The following is a 24948-nucleotide window of genomic DNA, read 5'->3' as shown; positions in this document are numbered from 1 at the left end:
GCATCAGATGGATACAAGACAAAGTAAACCTGACCCCTTATTCTTTTCTTCAACAAATGTCTGGCACCTTCTCTGTGCCCAGAACTGTGGAGAAAGTGGCAAATAAGACTGTGAGGTTTTGCTTTCATGGAGCTTACATCCTGGTAGCAGGTGACAGAAGAACAAAGAAGCAAAGTATTAGATAGTAATAAGTACTGTGTACAGTATTTAAGGAGAGCTCCTGGAGTGAGCCCCAGCGTGTTCTGAACAACGGAGTGCAGTGAGGAGCCTTGGAACTCTTCTCCCTCTTTCCTTTTAGGAGGGATGTGTTCAGGGGCGTCAGACCATTTTCCTTTCATTCACCCACTCATTCATTCATTCCTGCAACAAATATCTATTAAGCCCTATTTTATTCCAGTGGTGAACAACACAGATGTCAGTGATCTTTGGAGTTTACATTTTAGTACAAAGAGACAGACAATTTGATATAAGAAAAATTAGATAGCGGGATACATTAGAGGAAAATGAAAATAAGGTGACTTCTGTTTACAACAGCCAGGACATGGAAGCAACCTAAATGTCCATCAACAGATGAATGGATAAAGAAGATGTGGCACATATATACAATGGAATATTACTCAGCCATAAAAAGGAACGAAACTGAGTTATTTGTAGTGAGGTGGATGGACCTAGAGACTGTCATACAGAGTGAAGTAAGTCAGAAAGAGAAAAACAAATACTGTATGCTAATGCATATATAAGGAATTTTAAAAAGCGGTACTGATGAACCTAGTGGCAGGGCAGGAATAAAGACGCAGAGGTAGAAAACGGACTTGAGGGCATGGGGAGGAAGGGGAAACTGGTATGAAGTGAGAGAGTAGCATTGACATACATACCCTACCAAATGTAAAATGGATGGTTAGTGGGAAGCTGCTGCACAGCACAGGGAGATCAGCTCGCTGCTTTGTGACGACCCAGAGGGATGGGATGCAGGGGTGGGAGGGAGGCTCAAGAAGGAGGGGATATGGGGATATAAGTATACATACAGCTGATTCACTTTATTGTACAGTAGAAACTAACACAACATTGTAAAGCATTTATACGCCAATAAAGATGTGAAAAAAAAATAAGGTGACGATGAGTGACTGGGTAGCTACTTTAGATTGGACTGCCAGAGAGGGCCTCTATTAGAAGATGAAATTTAAACTGAGATCTAAATAATAGGAATTAACCAGAGAGAGAGAGATAAAAAGAAGTACATTTCAGGGCAGAGGGAATTGCTAGGGCAAAGGTCCCAGTGTGGGGAAGAGCTTGGCATATTTGAAGAATAGAAAGAAGGCCTGGGGGGCAGGAGCAAAATATGAGTGAGAAAAGGAGAGGGAGAGGGGGAGGGGAAGAGAGAGGAGGAGGGAGAGGCAGAGGGAGGAAGGGAGAGGGGGAGGGGAAGAGAGAGGAGAAGGGAGAGGGAGGGAGGGAGAGGGAGAGGTAGAAGTAGATAGGTAACATTAAAGAAACAAGTACTAAATGTGATACTGAATACAGTCTAAGAAAATATTAGTGCAGGTTGAAAGGGACAGGCTTCACTGAAGCAGGACTCAAATCAGACTCTGAGAGAGAAGTAAGAGTTTTATATATAGAAATAAATCAGCTATCCTTTCTAGGTTAGAAGGGTGAGTGTGGCATCAGGGAAGAGGTAGGGAGCAATAGCAAGAATAGGCCCAGGAATACTTTTCCTTCATAGCATTTCTCAGAGCGACAATGATTTATTTATGTGTGTGATTTTAAATTAAGGTTTCTCTCCTCCACTACTAGACTGTAAGCTCCATGTCATCAAGGACCATGTCTGTTTTATTTTCCATAATACGCCTGACACAAAGACAGGCATTCAATAAGCATCTACCAAATGAATGAATGGCTAAGAATGAACACTCTGTGTCTAGGATGGACGCTGAGAAGGGTAGACCAAGCAGAGTAGAGGGTAGAGTCTAGGAAGCAGGAGATAAGGCTACATAAGTGTGAACTCATTTTCCTCACTGGTAGCATGGTATAACAACAACCATCTCATAGGGACATGTGATGGTTTTAAAATATGTCCACAAAATCTTTGATAGTCCTCCCTTCAAGAGGTGGACACAAACTCCCTTTCCTTTGAGCGTGGCCTGCACTGAGTGTCTCACTTTTGGCCCACAGAATAAAGTGCAAGTGACAATGGGCAACTTTGAAAACTAGGTCATAAAAAAGCACTGTCTTCCTTTTTGCTCTCTTTTGGATCACTCACTCTGGATAAGCCGGCTGCCATGTTGTGATAACACTCAAGCAGCCCCATGGAGAAGCCATGGTGGGACAAACTGAGACCTCCTGCCAACAGCCATATGAGTGAGGATGCTTCAGTCCCAGTCAAGCCTTCAGATATGCAGCCCTGGCCGTATATCTTAGCTGCAACCTTAGAGAGATCCTAGCCAGAACAACTCAACTAAGCTGCTTCCAAATTTCTGACCCAGAAAACCTGTGAGATAATACATGTTTGTTGTTTTAAGTCATTAAGCTTTGGGACAAACGTAACACAGCAACAGATGACTAATACAGGCTATGAGGCTTAAATGAGATACATATCTAGAGCTCTCAGCACGGTACCTGATACAAACAAAATACCAAGTAAGTGTTAGCTCTTTAATAATGAAATTTAATAAGCACTTAAACATGCAATTCTCCATAAGTGCTCCAAAATACTCAGACTAATCTTCAACATTCCAACTCTATCCATTTAAAAATAAAATGGGTGAGAAACTTCAGCTCCAGAGAGGTACTCTCAGCAAACTATAAACCTCTTAAGAGCAGCAGTTACATCAAGGAGGTTTTAACACATGCCCTTAAAAAGATATGAATAACACTGAGGTCTGAAAAGCACATACGGAAATAGGTATTCTCATGCACTGTTAATGGAAATGTAAATTGGAGAAGACTTGTTAGATGGTTATCTAGGATTATCTGTCACAATTTGAAACATTTACACCCTTTAATTCAGCAATTTCATTTCTAGAAATCTATCCTAAAGGTTACTTGTTAAATCAAAAAGAATAAAATACTTAGGAATAAATCTAACTAAGGAGGTAAAAGACCTGTACTTGGAAAACTGTAAGACCCTGATGAAAGAAACTGAAGACGACACAAACAGATGGAAAGATAGATCGTGTTCATGGATTGGAAAAATTATTCTTAAAATGAGACCATACTGCCCAAGGTAATCTACAGATTCAATGCAATCCATATCAAAATACCAATGGCATTTTTCACAGAACTAGAACAAATAATTCTAAAATTTGTATGGAAACACAGAAGACTCTAAATGGCTAAAACAATCTTGAGAAAGAACAAAACTACAGGTATCATGCTCCCTGATTTCAAACTATACTATAAAGCTACAGTAATCAAAACAGTATGGGACTGGCACAAAAACAGACATATAGATCAATGGAACAGAATAGAGAGCCCAGAAATGAATCCACACTTATCTGGGCAATTAATCTACAACAAATAAGGCAAGCCCATACAATGGGGAAAAGACAGCCTCTTTGATAAATGGAGCTGGGAAAACTGGACAGCTACGTGAAAAAGAATTGAACTGGACTACTCTCTCATACCATGAACAAAAATAAATTCAAAATGGATTAAAGACTCAAATGTAAAGACCTGAAACCATAAGACTTCTACAAGAAAACACAGGTAGTAAGCTCTTTGACACTGGCCTTATTAATACTTTTTTGAATATGTCTCCTTAGGCAAGAGAAACAAAAGCAAAAATAAACAAATGGGATTTCATCAAACTAAAGTGCTTTTACACAGTGAAGGAAACTGTCAACCAAACAAAAAGGGATCCCACTGAATGGGAGAAGATATTTGCAAATGATATATCTGACGAGGGGTAAATACTCAAAAATATACAAAGAGCTCATACAACAACATCTAAAAAACAAACAACCCAATTAAAAAATGGGCAGAGGATCCGAACAGACTTTTTTCCAAAGAAGACAGGCACATAAAAAGATGTTCAACATCACTAATCATCAGGGAAATGCAAATGAAAACCACAATGAGATATTGCCGCATACCTGTCAGAATGGCTACTATCAAAAAGACAACAAATAACAAGTATTGGCAAGGATGTGGAGAAAAGGGAACCCTCTTGCACTGGGAATGTAAATTGGTGCAGCCGCTATGGAAAACAGTAGGGAGATTTCTCAAAAAAATAAAGAACAGAACTACCATATGATTCAGCAGTTCCATTCCTGGGTATTTATCCAAAGAAAATGAAAACACTAATTAGAAAAGATATATACACCTTTATGTTCATCGTAGCATTATTTACTATAGAAAAGATATGGAAGCAACCTGAGTGCCCATCAATAGATAAATGGATAAAGAAGTTGTGGTGTGTATGATACACACACACACACACACACACACACACACACACACACACACACACACAATGGAATATTACTCAGCTATAAAAAAGAATAAAATCTTGCCATCTGTGACAATATGGATGGACCCAAAAGATGTTATGCTATGTAAAATAAGTCAGACAGAGAAAGACAAATACTGTATGATATCACGTATATGTGGAATCTAAGAAACAAATGAACAAACATAACAAATCGGAAACAGTTACAGATACAGAGAACAAACAGGTGTTTGCCAGAGGGGAGGAGGCGTGGGGGAAGGAAAGAACTAAGTGAGGGAGATTATGAGGTACAAACTTCCAGGTGAAAAATAAATGAGTCACAGGCATGAAATGCACAGTGTTGGGAATGCAGTTAATAACTATGTATTATCTTTATATGGTGGCATAAGTAACCAGACTTATTGTGGTGATCATTTTGAAATGTATATAAATATCAAATCACTATGTTGTATAACAGAAACTAACAGTATTATAGGTCAATTATAGTTCAAAAACGAACAGACTTATAAAAAGAGACCAAATTTGTCGTTGGTTACCAGAGGTGGGGTGGGGGGGAATTGTGAGGGGAGGGGCAGTGGGAGGAAGGTGGTCAAAAGGTACAAACTTCTTGTTATAAGATAAATAAGTACTAGGGATGTGATGTACAACATTATAAACTTAATTAACACTGCTGTACGTTATATATGAAAGTTAAGAGAGTAAATCCTAAGAGTTCTCATCACAAGGACAAATATATATATTTTTTCTACTTCTTTAATTCTGTATCTATATGAGATGATGGATGTTCAGTAAATGTACTGTGATAATCATTTTATGATGTATGTAAGTCAAATCATTATGCTATACACCTTAAACTTATACAGTGCTGTATATCAATTATATCTCAATAAAACTGAAAGAAAACAAATTAAAAAAAGATTACTTTATGCTCACCGCATAGAGATGTACGCTCAAGACTATTCACTGCTTTCTTATTTGTAACAGCAAAACTCTAGAAACATCTAAATGTCTAACACTAAGGGTGTAGATATATTGAGTAAACAGAGAACGCCGTAGAATATATACCTAATGACTCCATTTAGTTACACACACGCGTGTGCATGTGCACACGCTAACCTAAAAGCTAATTCACATTAAAAGCTATTACAATTCTGTAAATGCATATAAAGGGGACTGTAAGAATGTAGCCCAGACTATTGACAGCGAAGAACTATGGGGACAGGGAATGTGTGTTATGTGTGTGTATCTGTGTGTGATGGGGGTACATACAGAGATGGGGTTGAAGGGGAGTTTTCCTAAGAGTTCTATGTGTATTTTACTATTAAATCTTATATAAGAATACATTCACATATTACTCATGAAATTTTAAAGACAAAAGGTGGGAAAGAAATATACACATAGGAAAACACATCACAAAGCTTTGGAAGGGGTGTGACAGATTTCCTTGGCTGGCCCTTTCCCCATGCCCTCCACTGGGCCTTCGAAGACTATCTTAACATGCTCAATCATAAAGTACTTGGAAGGGGTCTCCCCCATGTGTGTTTTACTCAGCCCCAAATCATGTACACAACTGGCTCTACACCAACTTGATGGGCAAGGATATGATTATTCCAAATGACCTATCAATTGTGTGGTTCCCTTTTTTTCACCTGAGGGAACAACTCCTTTCACTGACAACTGGCCAGAGCTTACAGGGACAACAAGCTGTGTTCTAGGTGGAACAATCTGGGTAGAAACTACTCTCCCAGGTACGGCTCTATCCTGAGGCTGTGGCAGAGCCAGATGCTAGTCACAGGTACCTCAAGAATGGTAATGGCTTCACGAATGGCCAGTGTGGCTGACAGCTATCATTTCACCCAAAACCAGAGGAGCAGCCTGAAAACCGAGGCAATGTAAGGTGAGGTGCTGTTCCACTTCTCCCCATGCCCCAAACGCTCTAGGCCTAGGGTATCAGGTGCCTCACAGAAAGAGTATGCTCTGGAGAGCTGACCACTAGTGCTCCAATTACCAGGCAACACTTAGGACTTCTTACTCACTTATAAGACCTGGACCACACACTGTCAGCAGGACCCAGCTACAGTCCCAGAAACTGCAAAGCTGAATTCCATTTTTCAGCATTCCTCTCTTGGGTGGAATAATGCCCAAATCTGTGGAAAACTACAGCAAAGCTACATGTTTAACTAGAATAGAGAGACAAGGGGCACTCTCCCATTATTGATATCTGGGACTGCTTTGGTCTCTGATAGACACATTCTAGCATAGCATGTCAGAATGGATTCAAGTGTTATAGAACTTATCTCTAAAGTCACACATTGCAATTCAAAGAGTCTAAAAAGTTGAATTAGGTACAAACCATTAAGGAAAAATCCCCCACATTCCAGCCAAAAGATGAGTCATGACTTTCATGCATATTACATGACTTTTCATTAGTGAAATTAAAAATAGCTACTGTAGACCATTTTATTAGACCATTTTACACTATAAAGCCTGAAATGCTGCTTTGGGGTTAAAATTAAGTGCTCTTTAAATAGTAAGTAAAAAAGTTACTAAAACAGACAATCATCAATGATGAATGATTATGAGCCCTGACAGGGACTCGACTTCACATCCTTTCAGCTTTATCTACTAAGCACCTACTGTGTCCTTTAGAGGTTATAAAGATGGAAGGCAGAGTAGAAAACTGGAAAGAAAACAGGTTCCTACAACTTGAATATTTTGTTAGAACTGCTACACAGCTGTTGACCTTGGGCAAACTACTTAACCTCATTGAGCCTTAGTTTTTTAATCTATAAAATGGAGATAGCACCTCCTACTTCACAGAGTTATAGAAGCGAAAAAGGAGAAAGGAGATCTCATATGTAGTACATCTAATAGGGGCCTGCATAAAGAAGGCATTTAATGAGTGGCAGTTACCATCATCATCAGTACTGTGCTCAAAGCTCAGAACACAATATACAACCTTCTGGTGTAATTAGATGCCTCAGAACGGTAAACTCCATGCCTGGCTACTATAAAGAGCCCACAGTTTGCCCCAGAGAGAGATGCTAATTGTCTCTCAGTGCTTCATGATGGTTTACTTTCACCTGAGGTACTCTCTGGACAAACTGCTCATTTGCTCTGTGAATACAAGCAAGACCACAGTTTATCCTATTTTTCTTGTAAAAACGGAGTGAATACCTGCTTTTCCCTTATAACTCAGAGTCCAAGGCTAAATGATAACTAGTAAATACTAGGTGCTGCAACCCATCAATTATTTCACGAATACTTTTTAAAAATGAAAGAGAACTGAATAAAAAATAATAAAATATCATAAGGCAGCATAATATTAAGGACAAGTGACTGTTTTCAGAAACTTTTATTTCAGTTACATACATGTATGCATGTGTTTACCGGGTAGTGATGGAAAATATTTCTTACTGTGGGTTCCAGGAAAAAGTTTGAAAGCTTCTGCCCCAGGCCACTGATCTCTGGTCGCAAGTGCTGAACCGCCCCACTCCCAAACTACTGCTGAAAGGAGGGGGTAGCTTCAAAAACAATGGCAAGCACTTTATTCTAGCACGGTGCTCTCTGCCCTGGCTGATTCTGAACTTTGTGACTCCACTCTGAGAATAGAATATCCTCTTAGCCCCGACAGGGATGACAAAACTATTTTTAAGCACTCTGTGGGTGTACCATTCACTTGGCACTTGAGTTTTCTTCTCGACGCACACGTCTTTCTTAACTAAGCCACAGAAACTGAGAACAGGGGCTATAGTTACCAAGTGGCAACTGCAGCACCTCATTCATATAAGCACCAGGTTTGACTGTTGAATCCTGACAATGCTGCATCAACATCTCCTGAATACGCTCTTTTCCTCTGGCAGAGTCTCTCTTTCGGAATGAATGCGAGATCTGGCCAATTTAGGGACTGGAAAAGTTTTGGCTCTAGTCCTTCTTGCCTGGTCAAGGTATTTAACCAACTCTGCCATTTCCTCCAATGCTATTCTACAATAATACTCACCATTAGCTGCTGATAAGTTTTTAGTACAGCATATAGCACTACACCCCAAGGCTGTAAGTTTGTAAACTATATTAAACAAAATAAGCTCTCATTAGCTAATAAAAACAATTTTCTTGGGCGTTAGACAACACTGTTTTTTTTTTCTTTTTTTTTTTTTTTTTTGCGGTACGCGGGCCTCTCACTGTTGTGGCCTCTCCCGTTGCGGAGCACAGGCTCCGGACATGCAGGCTCAGCAGCCATGGCTCACGGGCCCAGCCGCTCCGCGGCATGTGGGATCCTCCCGGACCGGGGCACGAACCCGTGTCCCCTGCACTGGCAGGCGGACTCTCAAGCACTGCGCCACCAGGGAAGCCCAACGACACTGTTCTTAAATTTAATACCTACACTGTTCCTTAGGAAAAGTTGATTCAAGAATTTCTAACTTCCTCTAAACTGTTCTACTTGGTAAAACTCTGTTCCTCTGCAGAAAGGGTTAACATTTTAAATATTGGGTAAATGCATAACTATTACCTATTTTACCTGACTTTAATGTGTTGGGATCACAGTATGCAAAGCACCATTTCAAAAAGTAAAACAATCTGAAGTGAGTTCCCTATACTTACAGATACATACTGAACAGACAAAATGAAATATTCATAGCTCACACAGAAATAGAATCACACTTTTGCTACCTGCTTATTCATTTCTGTGATGTTTATCCAGACTTTGTTCAATCCCAGCTCTCCAGATTCAATCTTCTCAAGTTGTTTCTGTTTGCTGAGTAGTTCTTCGTTGAGTTTGGGAATTTCTTGGAATGAGCTTTTCTGATTAGATTCCACTGAAAGCAAAAATAAGAACAATAATAAATAGCCATAAAGTTCCCTCATGGCTCCAAGATGAAAAAATGATCCTACAGCAGGAAAGAAGATAGATTAATGAAAGTTAATTCTGGGAGGATAATGACAATTCATATCTATCAACTCCACTATTCTTTTATTTACGTAAATGTATATCTTTAACACTAAAGCTCCATTTAACTGGGGCTATTTCACTACTGGCAATACAACTTTTTAAAGTCAGGTGGCTAAAAATGATAACCAACAACGTCAGCAGAGAGTTAGATTTGAATTTCAACTCTGTAACTTACTGGGATTTTGAGCAAACTACTCAAATTTTTTGAGCTTAGTTTCTTCACCTGTAATACAGTGATAATTCTAACCATCCTGTGAAGTATATTTTAAGTGAAAGAATGGCTGTAAAGCACTACACACAGCTGGCCAGGCATACAATATGTGATAAATAAATGTTAAGTACTGACCTGCTCAATTAAGAAGCTTTCTGACTGGTCAATGAAGATTTATAAACCTTACTCCATTAATGCTTAAGGTGACATCCTAAGTTTTATCTCTAAATGTTTAAATCTATTTTTTTTCTATCTCAAATTGGTCAAACGCAAGATAGATTCTTGCCACCTTTCAAGTACTGTTACGAGAGCGAAGATTTTAAATCTTTTTCATAAACAGCAAATAGTGTTTTCTTAAATCAACCCAAAAGCTCAAAGTGAAACAGAAGATAAAGGAAAATGTTAGGTGAAGTATAGGGTATTATCTGGCCTTTCTTTTGGGAAACAACATCTCATGGATGGTTTAGAGATTTGCCAGCCTGCAGGTAGAGGCCTGAAAGAGTGCTTTCTCTTCTTTCTTTAGAGTATCCTTTCCTTTTCATGGAAAATAAAATACTGATTGATAGTGGTTGGTCCTCTAGGATAAACCTATGTCTTTCTTTTAAAGCCACAGACTGCCTGATTAGTTGTCATATGCTTTCTTTAAAACCAAAAAGTGGCATAATGGACAGATAAAAAATAATTTACTAAAATGTAAGTTCCCAGACTTTTTTTGTTCATTTCTGTATAGTTGGCATTTAGAATATACCTGGCACACTTCAGGCACTCAGTAAGTATTAGAGACTAAATAAATCTGGCCTTTGCTTACCTCCCAACCATATTTCTCATCACTTTAGCTACCACTTCAATCTACTTTCTAGCCAAGCTGATTTTCCTGACACACCAACCTCTTTAAGCCTCAGTGACTGCACACACTATTCTCTCTGCCTAGATGCCCTTGGCTTGCCCCTTCTTCATTTCTGCCACCTTAGCCTAGTTAATTCCTTTCAAGATTCAGCACAAAGAGCTGGCCCCCACCTTGGACCACCGTTACCTCTTTACCACTCCAAACTCTACTGAGCACTGAACACACTGTGCTATACTTATTTACTTGTCTGTCCCCTCCATCAGACTGACAGAGAGCTGCCTGAGGACAGGTCTTATTGGGTCCTGTATTCCCAGGGCCCAGCACAGTCCCACGTACACAGAAGCATGCAAATGCCTATCCAGTGAAATGACTGTATGGTATGAAATGGAGTTAATGTTATCCTATTAAGTTAAACAAAGAAAACTCAACAAATAAATAAATTCGACAACAAAAAAATCCCCCCAAAAATCAGGGGGTGGCGGTGGTATCCTCACTGTAAGCAAACCCACTACCTGAAAATTCAGAACTATTAAAAGAAATTAGATATTTTTATTCACTTTTCAAAAATATGTGAAGGATTTCTTTGAAAGTAGTGGACTCGGCTAAGTGCTCTTAATGTAACATTTGATTTACACACAGTTTGCAGGAATACATTCATCTCATGCGGTAGGAATAGTTTACCAGTCGAAATTAATGTAGCACTTATAGCACCCAACTGAATTTCGTATACATATCCAGTTAGGTTATAAAGAAAAACTTATCCCACACACGCCTGCCATTCTCTGGTGGTAAAACATCCTAAGGCTGGGGGAGAGTCTCTTTTTTTCCTGCAGTCTGTATGAATTAAGTAGAGGAGGAAGTAGGACAAACACATAAATAACTTGGATTAAAATTATTAACTAATAAACATGTGAGTCTGACAAGCCCTGAAAACACTCTGGATCCTGAGGATTGTATGAGCTAAGAGGGGATTATATTCATGATCTGATTTGGGGTTTTTTAGGAGAGATAAGACAAGTAAAGGCACTCTGATTACATAAATGGAATGAAGTATAGTAAACAAACAACTTATGATTACTAATTCATGTTCTTTCAACATGGAAAGCAACTTATTTAAAATTTAGGATAGTCATACTCAAAAGAACTTACTTAGCTCTTTTCCTGATCAGGAAATGGAGATTTTTGCCTACACCCTTTAGATACAACATATAATGCCAACAACAATACTTTATAATTATACATCTTTATAATTTGCAATAAACTTTTATGTAATTACTCATCTTGTGATCAAGCCGCTACTATGTGCCCGGCCCTGTACTTGGCACTAGTGCATACAAAAGACCCTGAAGCTCTCAGTCTAGTGGGGAGCAAGGCGTCGCCCCAGAATTACTATACAGTGTGACAGATGTTATGACAGAGGAATGCCCAAAGTGCTTTCGTGAAACAAGTACATCTTTACATATTATGGATGGGAAAATGAGGCTCAGAAAGAATAAGTGACTTGCCTATGTTTCATAGCTAGTGATGAGCAAGTCAGGATTCGACAGTCAAACCTTGTGCTTCTAAGACCAATACTCTTTCTAGTATACTTCAGCTGTCACAGATGCTTATAGCCTAACAAGACCATTTTTAAGTTCTGCACTGAATGACCAAACTGCTACTCTCCCTGTATGACCAGCAATGAAGATGTCTGATTTATCAGTACTGTCCTTTTCTTCCCAATTCTTTCCCCTCACTTTAGCCTTGACCAATAGGGAAGATTGCTTGGGAATAGGATCTTCTTTATAATAACTGTGGAGGTCTTCTGGAGTACCTGCTTCTAGAAGAAGAATACTAAGCTGAGAGTTTCAGGCCAGCCAGCACTTCAAGCTTAAGGATCAAGTTACTCCTTGGCCTCAAGGGAAAAATACCAAGCCTATCTGCTTTGCTTTCTGTTCAGATATTTCAGCAATCCTGCCTCCTTTCCTCACAAGTGTCTTGGAAGATAATGAGATAAAGGACAAGGGGCTCTGAATTTTTCAAAAAGGTATTTAAACCAGGTCAGCAGGTGGTCTTATTTCCACTGTCCTCTTGAAAAACAAGAAATATAAATAAACTTATTGAAATATATTGAAAGTAGAAGCATAATTCAAAGGAAGACTATTTAAGTTTAACAAGATTAACCTCATTTAGCCAAGAAAATGGTTTTCACAAAAAAAACTCTTGCCGAGTAGTCCACAATGGTTCAGCCTGCAGATTGATTTATGCCCCAGGCCCTACCCCATCCTCCTTCAGGAAGTCCTGCTTTAGACTGTATAGGTGCTGGTGTATCTATTGCAGCAAACCAAAGCCCACAGAGCAGCTGGACTGACAATTCCAAATCTGCTTCATTCAACTGGCTGCCAAATGCAGTCAGGGTCCCAGGGGAAGGCTGCTCAGCGATAGAAAGTAGGTCTCACAGTCCAGGGTACAACTCCTGGCATCTCCTGAATAGAGTATTTCCAGGTATTAACATGTGCTCAATAAATATTTGTATTAACATGTGCTCAATAAATATCTGTTGTCTGATCGATTGTCAGGTCTATTACATGTATACATTTCAAATATGCTTTTTTTTTTTTTTTTTTCGGTACGCGGGCCTCTCACCGCCGCGGCCTCTCCCGTTGCGGAGCACACGCTCCGGACGCGCAGGCCCAGCTGCTCCGCGGCACGTGGGATCCTCCTGGACCAGGGCACGAACCCGTGTCCCCTGCATCGGCAGGCGGACTCTCAACCACTGCGCCACCAGGGAAGCCCAAATATGCATTTCTAAACAAAGAAATTTCCTGAAAATGAAAAGCTCAGCTAAGGTACAAATTACACTGGTGTTCTAAAAACACAGGCACAGAGCAATCAGAGAAATGAATCCCTGGAAGGCAGAACTGAGCAATGTTTTGAAATGTATAAATAAACAATTGCTATATGTAACCAAAACAAGCTGTAGTACAAACGGAGGAGGCCCAACTAGTTACGGAGAGATGATGGCACAGACAGGTGTCGTCAGTGGTTATTTATAGTTAAAACACTGCTTCTCAGAACCTCATTTCCAAGTTATGATTACTACTTACCAAGAAAACACTGGCCTTAAAAACACCTTGTAAATACTGCTAAGGACAACATTCAGGAGAATACAAATACAAATCTCATTCTTACACTGTACTCTGATCCCACCAATTGATAAAACATATAGGTCAGGATGATCCTGGTAGAGAACTGTGGCCTACCCAATCCCATTCCCTGAATCAGAAGCTCAGAAGAAAACCAAAGTTAGTATTTAATATAATTTTTTCAAGCAACATCACTAGGAACGTCATTAACATACTCACTAAGGATTAGCTGTCCCTAGGTCAGGTTTGGAACTTAACTAACTGCAGGCAGCACAGAGAAGCTGGGGTGAAGGAAAGCTAGGATGTTGTGATCTCCTATGGCTTAAGAGAGGAAGTGAGGAAACAACTCTAATTCTAGTTCTGGGGCCAGATTTCTTTATGGCTTTGAGAAAGCCTGGTGGTCAGTTTCCTGGTGTGTTAAAGCTGCTAAAGTTAGGGTATTTTTGATTAACCTGAAACTGCTTCCTTAGCTTAGAAACTTTTTTTAAAAATTAATTTTATTATTTATAATAAAATTCAGATTGTAATTGTAGCTATGCACTAATTGTTAGTTAAAACAAAGACTGAGTAAAGCATCTTTTGGGCATAACTTTACTTTCTTTTTTTTTGTACATTGTTTTTATTGTTGTTTTTAAAAAATTTTTACTAGTTTTAGAAAATTAACCCTTGAAACCTAGAACTAAACATCTCAGTGTTGCTAAAGGAAGATCTTTAGGTTAAAACAGGTTGAAGCTACCATGCAAACACACCTTTCAGAAAAAGTACTTTGGATGTGCAAAATACAACTTGACAATTTTGCATACATAAAACTCTTCAACTTCGAGTTTCTTAAACTTTAAAACACTCAAGAGACAAATATTTATTTCTGAGTTGGCATACAGTAAGCACTCCACACATGCTGGCTACCATTATTACTGCTCAGTCCTATGTTTCTATAGGTTTTTATTAAGGAGGAAACTGTCTGACAGACACTCCCACATGCTTTCTCAAATGTCCCTGTGAGGAGGAAGGAAACAGCCTAGTGTTGCTATTGCCACTTTATAGTTGGGGAATATGAAGTGGCAACAGGTGGAGATTAACCAAGATTCTAGACTTCTGGATCTTAGCCCTTGCCTTCTGCACTGTAAGTGTTGACTGCAATACCATTATTTCAGATGCTATTTGTCCTAGTGGTGCATAAGCACTGTTTTTTGTTTGTGGATTTAGAAATGAGTAACTGTTACTGCCTTCAAGCTGACAGCTAAGAAAGAGTTTAAAAATGCTGACAGGGGCTTCCCTGGCGGCGCAGTGGTTGAGAGTCTGCCTGCTGATGCACGGGACACCGGTTCGTGCCCCTGGTCCGGGAAGATCCCACATGCCGCAGAGCGGCTGGGCCCATGAGCCATGGCCGCTGAGCCTGTGCGTCTGGAGCTTGTGCTCCGCAACAAGAGAGGCCGCGACAGTGAGAGGCCCGCGTACCGCAAAAAAAAAAAAAAAAAAAAAAATGCTGACAGGAACATATAATTGCTTCATCAGAGTGAGCAAAAATCTTAATTCAGTGTGGTTTACTTTGTCCTAGAACCTGGAAAAAGAGTCCAAAATTATACTCTGAAAAGGGTGACCACTTACTTGTTCTAAATTTTTCCTTGAGGGCATCCAGATCCTCCTTCAGAGCAACTTGCATCCACACCAAGCCAACACAGGCCACGACGCAGGCGGCAAGGATGACGAAAGCACAGAGGGGGTAACAGATCCTGCAGCATCGCAAATAGTCTCCCCTGATCGTAAGAACAAATTCAACCAGGAGTACAGAAGAGATTGGAATACAGCTTTACTCAAAATAGCACGTTTCGCCATGCAATTATCATCTCTAATGAATGCCAGTTATTTCACCAGGGAACACAGGGGTAACACACTTAAATCTGAACAGCAGGTTGAATATGTCTAAATAATATGACCTATAAAGAGTTCATCTATAGGGGACAAAGGTTTCAAACTTCACATGAAACAGAGGGAGTTCCTGTGAGCTACAGGAAGCACCTGTGGGCACTGCCGCTCACTGCCATCTTCAATTCATCATCAGTTTCTTTGGAAACTGGCTCAGGTTAGCGAAGTGTAAAGACCAGAGCTTCTCTGACATTCCATCACTGTACTGTAATTCACTTATCTATTTCTCTCTCTTAAATACATACTCCAGAGAACCTCGTTTCAGTTTACTGAAACTTTATAAACTTTTGAGTGAGTTTTACTCCAAATGGAATGAAAAAAAGTAGACAGTAGGTTTAAGTGGACACCTGGTACACTCCAGCTTATTGGTTCAGAAAGAAGGGAAACATAGAAAGGGGTCAGATTTCACACCAAACTTCAACCAGCACTCAAGGTCTAAACTAACCCAACAGGGTAACTATTCCAGTTAACTATTCCACTTCATCAGATCTTCACAGCCCAAACCCAGGATTACCCTGAACTACCTCACCTGGCAAAGAAACCAATCTCTTCCTTTAACATAAAAGGACACAGACATTCTAAACAAACCTCAAAGGATTCAATCTCTTTTCTTTTAGCATCCCAACCTTCTGCCTAGCTCTTGCTTCCACAACCTCAGCAGCATACTCTTCTTTTAACGTGCTCCTTAAGAGAGTCCAAGGGCACCTTCAAGGTTCCCTTCAGCCCTTTCCTACCGTAACCCCCAATTCGCAATGTCTTTGTGCTCACTACTGGATTTGTCTAGTGACTGCACCATCTAAAAGTGGTTTGAGAAAACCTGCTTCTTCTTTTTGTTTCCCACTCGTCATTTCTCTCAAGACTCATGCTTTTTACAGAATGTCCCTCACCATATTCCCCCATCACCAAGATTCAGACCCATCAAGAGTGCAAAAAGAAACAGAAACAAAAAAACCCTCAACAACCCCCCCTCCGAAAACAACAACCAAAAAAATCCAACCAACCTAACAAAAAAACCTGCAGTCCTAAGGTCCCTGTCTCTCCTATACTTAACAAAAGGTCTAGTCCCCCAAATTTCTCTGTTCTTTGTTCCCTATTCTTAGCTTCTTTGCTACTCCCGCCTTGGTCTCTCTGGGCTCTTAGCACATTCCCCAAGTCCACCTTTCCACCCTAGATTCAGAGCTCTTCTTTGTATACTCAGAGATAGATCTCTAATTTATCCTTCATTCAGAAACTGAACTCATCTTCTCCCTAACATTCTTCCTCCCTCTGTGCCTTCCAAGGTCTACACACTTTTTTCTTCCTAAGAACCCCCTTCTCCTTCCCTTTAATTTGCCTCCTTGGTAGTGCAAGGAGATGCCTTTTCCCCATCCCACCCCTGAGTACTGCATTACTCACTTGACAAAGCGAGAGCGATTTCCAGCTACACCAAATTCCTCTTCCTCCTCTGAGCTGGACTCAGAGTCTGAGTCAGGAGGCTCGGTGCGAAGCAGGCGGTGGCCTGAGCCTTTCTTGGGCTTCTTTCTCCGGCTGTCCCCAGCCAAGCCGATCAGTGCATTGAGCTCTTTGCGCTTTTTCATCTTCTTGTGTGGGGTAAGTGGAGCACCCACTCCTGAGCTGCCAGGTTCGTACCCGACGCCCAGTTCTCTCGAGGCCTTGGAGCCGCCTTCCAGGGTGAGGAATCCTGGGCCAGAGCCCCTCTGGTCAGTCCCACCCAGGAGTGGGACTGACCAGATCCGCTGGGGGCTGGAGATTGGAGCCCAGAGGAAACCGTAACTCAGATGGGTAGGGGAAGTCACATAAAGATGGCCAGGGAGCTGGTGATCCAAATGGATAAAGCCCTAGGCATGCACTGTCAGTTACCGAAGGGGGTGTTGGACGTGGACGAGGGGGGAACCTTTGTCTCCCAAAGAGAATAAAAAGTCAAGTCAAGAGACTCTCAGACCTGGTCAGTATATAGTATTTCTAAGGGTGCTCCAGGAGCTGGGGAAGGACACAGATGGGTGTTTTGGACTTCCGGGGTAGAATTTCCAATGCAGAGAAAAAAAGAAACTTGTTCTTCAATGGGAGGAGAGGGGGAGATGCAGAGCGAGACGCTGGGAAGGCGCTGTTCCCTCCCTAGCTGGCAGCAGGAGGGGGCTCCCAGCCGCTACAACCCCGACAGAGAAAATGCCTGAGTCTGAGATGATCACCGTCCTCCGGCCTCCGGCCTGAGTTTGAAGGAAGCCAGAGGCCGAGGAAGACCCAGAGCCCGGCCTGGAGGGCTTGGCCTGAGAGGAGCCAGTCCCGCGCCTCGGGAGACCCCAGCCCTGCTGTCTGGGCCTGGGGGCGCGGTGAGGAGGGGCGACGGCGGCTCAGCCCACCTGAAGCGCTCCCACCCAGAGTTCGAGGTGTTCCGGCACGGGCGACCCTCGGCAACTCACACGCGCCGCCTCCACTGCAGCCGCGACTCCGGCCCCCGCTCCGGCTGCGGCCGCCCCTGCTCCCGACTCGCTGGTGGTGGTGGTGGTGGTGGTGGCGGCGGCGGCGGCGGCGGCGGCCGCGGGCTCCAGACCCGGGCCATCGCTCCAGCCCCAACTCACTTCCCTTTGGCAGCGACCGCCGACACCGCCTGCCAGTAAGGCGCGCTCCCATTGGCCGCCCGTCTGGTAACGTCATGCGAGGGGGCGATGGGGAGGCGGGGTGTTAAAGGATGCAGGCTCAAGCGAGGGCAGGTCCCACCTGCCAGTCGAGGAGGCCCCGCCCCCAGGAGGGTCTGGGACCTGTAGCTCACCTGACAAGGGCGAGTTTCGTTTCTTGAGGAGCAGGGTTGGGCCAGGCAAAGCATCCAGCTGCTCGACCTGCTTGGGAAGTTCATCAGCCGCCCGGGCCCCCCCAGTTGTGACTAACCCAGCCTAGAGGCTCCAACCCTCTGACTCTCATGCTGTTTATTAAAGGTTTAGGCCTGTTACAGATTAATGACCCGGTTGAACAGTTCATTCATTCATTCCGTAAATATTTACTGAGAAATTACCATATGCCAGGAGCAGTTCTACCGCTGAGGATTGAGCAATAAACAAGATAACCACTATCCCTGCCTTCCTGCATAGGGTTGCCCAATTTAGCAAATAAAAATACAGGACACTCAGTAACGTTTGAATTTCAGGTAAACAACGAATATCTTTTTGGTATAAGTATATCCCATGCAACGTCTGGGACATCTTCATACTTTTAAAAGTTAATTCTATTTTACCTGACATTACTTTTAACTGGGTGTCCTGTGTTTTATCTGCCAACTGTTTTCCTGCAGCTTATACTCGAGTGGGAGGACAGCAATAACATATAAAATGTCAGGAGATGATAAATATTATGAGGAAAACTGAAACATGATAAGGGGACAGGGAGTGCCTCTGTGATAAGGGGACCTTTGGTTAGAGATTGGGAGGCAGTGAGGGAGTGAGCTGTGCAAGTGGCCAAGCGGAAGGAGTGACCTGGAAGACCTGCTGTGGCTGGAACTGAAGAGCAAGAGGAGAGCGGTAGAAAATGAGGTCAGACAAGCATCAGGGGCAGATCTTTTTTTTTTTTTTAATTTTATTTATTTATGGTTGTGTTGGGTCTTCGTTTCTGTGCGAGGGCTTTCTCTAGTTGTGGCAAGTGGGGGCCACTCTTCATCGCTGTGCGCGGGCCTCTCACTATTGTGGCCTCTCTTGTTGCGGAGCACAGGCTCCAGATGCGCAGGCTCAGTAATTGTGGCTCACGGGCCCAGTTGCTCCGCGGCATGTGGGATTTTCCCAGACCAGGGCTCAAACCCGTGTCCCCTGCATTGGTAGGCAGAGTCTCAACCACTGCGCCACCAGGGAAGCCCCAGGGGCAGATCTTGCAGGGCCTTATGGACCACTGTGAGGACTTTGGAAAACCCTTGGTGCTTTAAGCTCTGGCTTAGATTTTTAAAAGATCTAAGCCACTGTGTGGAAAAGAGAATCAGGGACCAGTGAGGGACAAATAAAGATGATGGCAGTTGTGGAGATGGTGAGCATTCTGGATGCTTCTTGACCACAGAGCTAACAATATTTGCTGATGGTTTACAAAGAAGGTGAGCAAAAAAAGAGGAGTAATAGATGACTCCAGGGTCTTAGGGTGGAACAGCTGGAAGAAAGGAATTGCTGTTTACTGAGATGGGAAAGAACAGATTTGGGGCAAACTTGAGAAGTCAATTCAGTATTCAGATGGACTATTTGGTATATCTATTTGGAGTTCTGGGCAGAGGTTGGGGCCTGAAATGTAAATCTGAAAGTCATCAAATGTAGATGGTATTTAAAGCAAAGTGCTTTGAACTACTTGGAAAAAAGTCACTTAAAGTGATTTTTATACCCACATTCTTATTGTGGCAATCACACTGTCTTTGTCTAGGGATACCCACCCAAAGTCTGGGTCTGTCTCTTATTTATTTTTATGTGTCTAGACCAGAGGTAGATGATCCAATATATATGTGATGCCTACATGAGTGGGCAGAGTCATACAGAGGTATGAGTGGAGTTTTGGAATCAAGAGATCTGCAGTGAAATCATGCTTTGAATATTTGCTAACTCTGTCAGCATGGAAGCCATATAAATTCTGAGCTTCAGTTTTCCTCTCTGCAAAATGAGGATTAATATCTATTTCACAGGACAGACCAATGAGAAGATGCTTGTGAAAGTGCTTTTGAAGCCCCCAAACATGGACAGTTACTTTGGGTTTTTTTTTTGTCTCATTTTGTTTCTAGAGCTGCACTGCCCAATATAGTAAGTAGTCATTAGCCACATATGGCAATTTAAATTTACATTTAGCTTAATTAAAATTAAATTAAAAGTTTAAATTAGTTCCCCAGTCTCACTGGCCACTGTGCTCCACAACCATATGCGGCTAGTGGCTATTGGGCAGCACAGAACAGTACATTTCCATCATTATAGAAAGTTTTATTGGACAACTCTGCAGTAGCACTTCCCTGAAGGTCTGGGGATGGACAAGAAAAGGTCTTGACTTCAAGAACCATTTCACAAACAAACCCTATGTTCATAAGAAGACACAGGCAAAAGGGGTGACTGGCCCAGGATGGCCCTTCCCATGGCCTTCCTGTGCTGTAGATCTTGCATGTTCACCAAGGGAACCAGGGGCTGAGGAACCCAAGGGAGTAAGGCGGAGCCAAGGATGTATCGCCTAGTTACAGTGACATCTGGTCAGCCAGGCCCTGACCTTTCATGCAATGGACTGGTCATGGGTGGGGAGGCTGGAGGAGGGTATTTGAGAGCTAATGGGATGCTTCTGCTGGATCTACCATTCAGTCCCTCTGTCTGACTGTTCGTCTATTGGTCTATAGATAACACACCCTTCTGTGTTGGGTAAACATCCCATGAGATGCTGAGTTATCCTTTGAAAACTGATGGCCAGATGTTTTTTTTTATCTCAGGAGCTCTTGGTACCTCCCTAGCCTCCTCCCTCATACCTGGGACCTTCAAGGCCAATGATTAGATTAATCCAACCGTCTCAGAGCGAGGGCTCCAGCACTGCCCTCCTACACCAGGACTCCTCAAGGTTGTAACCCATCTTTTCATTTGGGGAGGTTCATATTATGATCTTGTGTCTAGGGAGGCTTGTTACCCATTCAAAACTTGCCTGAAACACAATGTGATCTTGGGTAAGTCACTTTGCAGCTCTGGTACTCCAATTTTCCTGTCTGTGAAATGAGAATGAGAATATTCCCTGCCCAGCCTTCTGCTCTGTGCTCTTTGGGGGAGGGAGCAGCATGAAAGTGTTTATATGCTGTGAAGTGTCCTGTAGGGTGGGTGATGCCTGCTGAATCCTCCTAACAGCTCTGTGGGGAGAGTGAGCAAGGATGACTTCCCTGTGCTCAAAATTCCATCCTGTGTGAGTGGCAAAGCCTCTTGAGATGCTGTGCTATCTTAGAAGACTCCACAGAGCACTTTCACTTGGGAAGACTGAGGCAGAGAGTGGGGGCAAACTTGCCTAGGGCCATGATCAGAAATGGGATCCAGGACTTCTGATTCCTGGGCTGAAGCTCTTTAAGATCTCAGAATCCTCTCTTCTCTGGGGTCGAAGTCCACATCTGAACTCTGCCACTTGGCAGCTGTGTGACCTTGGGCAAATGGCTGAGCCTCTCTGAGCCTCCACTTTTGAGAAATGGTGGTAATAAGAGTAACCAGGACCAGCCATATAATTTGTGGGGCCCAGTGCCAAGGAAAATGCAAGGCCCCTTGTTCAAAAATCAGGAAAAGAGCTTTTTACCGTTCTCTCATGATTTCTTGCTCAGCACATCACGCTGTTTATTGCTCACTAGTTAACGTCGTGTTCCCTTGGGTATGGGGACCCTCACGGGGCGGGGTGGGGGCCCTTCCTTATGACTTGGCATGCACCGCCAACCCAGCCCTCTTTGTGCCTGCACCCAGGCCCCTGTCTAGGATGAGGCGGTGCAGGCGGACAGGCAGCTTAGAACCCATCCTGGGGAGGGGGAGAGGGAGGTTAGGAGAGGCAGGACTATGTATGAGTGAAGCCTCCAAGTCCCCAGTGTATGCTCCATGTTCCATCAGACTTCACTTTCAAAACAAATTCAAAAATAAAATGATTAAGAATTTCAAGATGGCGACCACAGAGCATTAAACCCCAATTGTGGGGCCAACTTCTGAGTTATGGGTTCTGTGCAACTGCACTGGTCACATACCCATGAAGCTGGCCCTGACAATACCTAACTCACAGAATAGCTGTGCAGAAGTAATGTGCCTGACTCATAGTAAATGCTCAATAAATGTACCTCTTCCATTAATGTGATTATTAATTATTAAATGTGATTTATTACAGATTTATTAAGTGTGATTTTGATGATGACCCAGTTGTGGTAATACATCTTCATTTACCTAATAGAAAACGCTGCTTCCATCTGCTACAAGAACCCTCTTTGCCATCATCTTTCTTGGTGTTTTTCTATGGTTAAAGTGGGGGGAAGGAACAGAAATGAACATTTAAAAATACTCAGGTATTAGGCATTTTCGTGTTAATTGTGACTGCAATAAGCTAATCCTCACTAGACAAGCATCTTATCCTTGCTCTAACTGAGAAGAAAATAGATGCTCAGAGATTGTAAGAGGCTTGCTCAGGGACACACAGCACATCAGTGGCAGATACTGGGGCTTGAATCTGGATCTGAGCCTCTGAAGCCTGAGTCCTGCACCCGGTGCCCAGCTCCATACTGGCGGAGTCCGCTGCCTGGGCCTTTGTCTGCAGCTCACCTAGGAAGGGACAACCAGCTGAAGCGTCTTACCTCTCCTGGGATGGCCTCATCTGCTCCCCCCAGCCCCTTCCCCATTCTTTTTGCTGCTGTGTCGGCAGCTGCTTCCTGTACCCTGATGAGAGGGCTAAAGACAATGGGAAGGGGAAGGATTGGGTGGTAGGAAAGGGGCCAAGCTCCAAGCTAAACAATGGTTTTTCTCCCAGTGGGTCCCAGGCAGCAGGAAGCAGCACTGGTTCCCAGTATTATTGTGGGCAGGGGTGAGGGCTGCCCCCGCCGTGCTTCTTCTTCTATTCCAGGCACAGTCTCCTTCGAGTTGCTGCAAGCTTTTGTTGCTGCAAGCCTCAGTTTCCCCATATACTGACTGTGCCTTAGCACCCAGAACAGGGTCCAGTGTTGGAGGGACCTCAGGGACTGTTTGCTGAATTAAATTATTGGAAGAGCAGAGGAGACTCTAAAGAGTTTCCAGGCATTGTCCTTCATCTTGGTGACTCCATCCATCCATCCATCCGACAATCCTGCCTTAAGGAAGGCCCTACCATGTGCGAAGCCCTGTGTGTGGCCCTGGAATACACCAGTAATATCCAGGCTCTGTTCTGTAAGAGTTCCCAGGAAGCAGGCAGTGGTCCCCAGGGTTTATATTGGGAGGAAAAAAAAGAAAGTCTGGAGTGACTGGGTTTATTTTAGGATGAGAACAATAATCCTGGGAGGAAAGTATGTACACTATGGCCTCCAGACCACCTGCTCCTGCCCTCTTCCCTGGGGGCTTGGGCTGGAGAGGGGGTTGCAGCTGGACCAGAAGGAGCCCTGGACCAGTACAGTCTGGTGTTGAGTCTCAGCCTCTTCACCCACTAAACTGTGTGATCTTAGGTGAGTTCCTTTTCCTCTCTGAGTCTGTTTTCTCATCTGTAAATTGGAACTAACAATGCGCACCTCCTGGCAGTGCCTGTGGTAGGATTAGATTTAAATGGTGGGCATTAAAGGACTTCAAGGGAATTGCTAAGTGCATGGAGTGGACAGGGAGGCCAGGAAACAGACCTCTGAGAAATCCTATTTGGAGCAGGGAACTTAAACAGCACAGGCTGGGAGAGAAGGTGGTGGGATTGTGAAGGGAAGGCTCTTCTAATTGAGGAAGGGCTGTGTGTGTGTGTGTGTGTGTGTGTGTGTGTTTGTGTGTGTGTGTGTGCGCTCCCTCCATCAATGCTGGGTGTGGATGAAGGAGTAAATGGCAGGAGATGCTGAATCAGCAAGGGGTGGGGGTAACCAGGAGAGGCTACCTGGGCCCTCCTGAGTCCTTTACTGAGGAATAGCACTGGCTCTGCGTGTCTAAGTCAGCCTGAGACTACAGTCCAGCTCCATCTGAGACCAGTCCCTACTTACCTGAGAAAACTGGCGCTAGAAGACAATAGACATGCATGACCTTGTGCTGCCCTCTGCTGGTTTCCTGCACAACTGCACCTCTTGGATGGGGACAATTTCCATTTAACACAAATGATAACTCTCCTGTGTAGGGAGATGGGGACACACAGGTAGACATGATCACACTCCTGTTGTGTAAGAACTTCTGGGGTGTGTGTGTGCGTGTGTGTGAGAGAGAGAGAGAGAGACAGAGACAGAGACAGAAACAGAGAGAAACAGACACATGAACAATAAAGATGTGATCAGCACCATGATACAAGATGCAGAATGGATAGAGATGGCATTAGGGAAAGATTTTGAAAGGAGGTAAGCTTTCATCCATCCATCCATCTATCCATCATATATTTATTGAGCACTTAATGTATTCTAAGCCCTAATCTTTGTGCTAGAGCTATAACAGATAACAAAATATACAGATATCCTTGCCTGCATGGAACCTACATTCTAATGAAAGGAAAGAATTCATAAATAAGATGGTAAATATATACAGTGTTGGATGATGAGTACTAAGGAGAAAAATGAAGCAAGAAAGGAGGACAGAGAGTATTGTTGGAGCGATTACAACTTTTGAAGTGAAATTTGAATAAAAAGACCCAAGGGAGAGGGATTTTAGCTTCTGAACATGATTAAGTTGTACTGGACTTTCTGTCCTGCATAAATAACTAGAAAACTGGACAAATATATGAAAAAACTTTTCAGTCATTGGACACCTGTTAGCACAGAACTATGATCCTTGAGAGAAGGAAAACAAATAAGATGATTCTGATGAT

General features: G+C 42.9%; 1 protein-coding gene across 3 annotated transcripts in view; it reads right to left on the bottom strand.

The window, feature by feature from the left end:
- EFCAB14 (EF-hand calcium binding domain 14) overlaps positions 1-18090 on the bottom strand; it is a 37568-nt gene extending 19478 nt beyond the window's left edge. The window contains exons 1-3 of one of the 3 annotated variants that reach the window (XM_027108653.1): positions 16900-18090; positions 15187-15335; positions 9116-9261 (exon numbers count right to left, since the gene is read on the bottom strand). In XM_027108653.1, coding sequence (XP_026964454.1) covers positions 9116-9261; positions 15187-15335; positions 16900-17081 — 477 coding nt within the window. In that variant the 5' untranslated portion in view covers positions 17082-18090. The remainder of the gene's footprint in view (positions 1-9115; positions 9262-15186; positions 15336-16899) is intronic. The other 2 variants (XM_027108652.1, XM_027108651.1) reach the window with 2 other exon arrangements.
- Positions 18091-24948: the final 6858 nt, after the last annotated feature.

The sequence above is a fragment of the Aethalodelphis obliquidens genome, unplaced genomic scaffold, assembly GCF_003676395.1.
Source record: "Aethalodelphis obliquidens isolate GAN/ISIS:26980383/991018 unplaced genomic scaffold, ASM367639v1 scaffold9, whole genome shotgun sequence".
NCBI lineage: Eukaryota > Metazoa > Chordata > Mammalia > Artiodactyla > Delphinidae > Aethalodelphis > Aethalodelphis obliquidens.
Note: the sequence above shows the minus strand (reverse complement) of the source record. Positions and strands in the feature narration are given on the sequence as shown.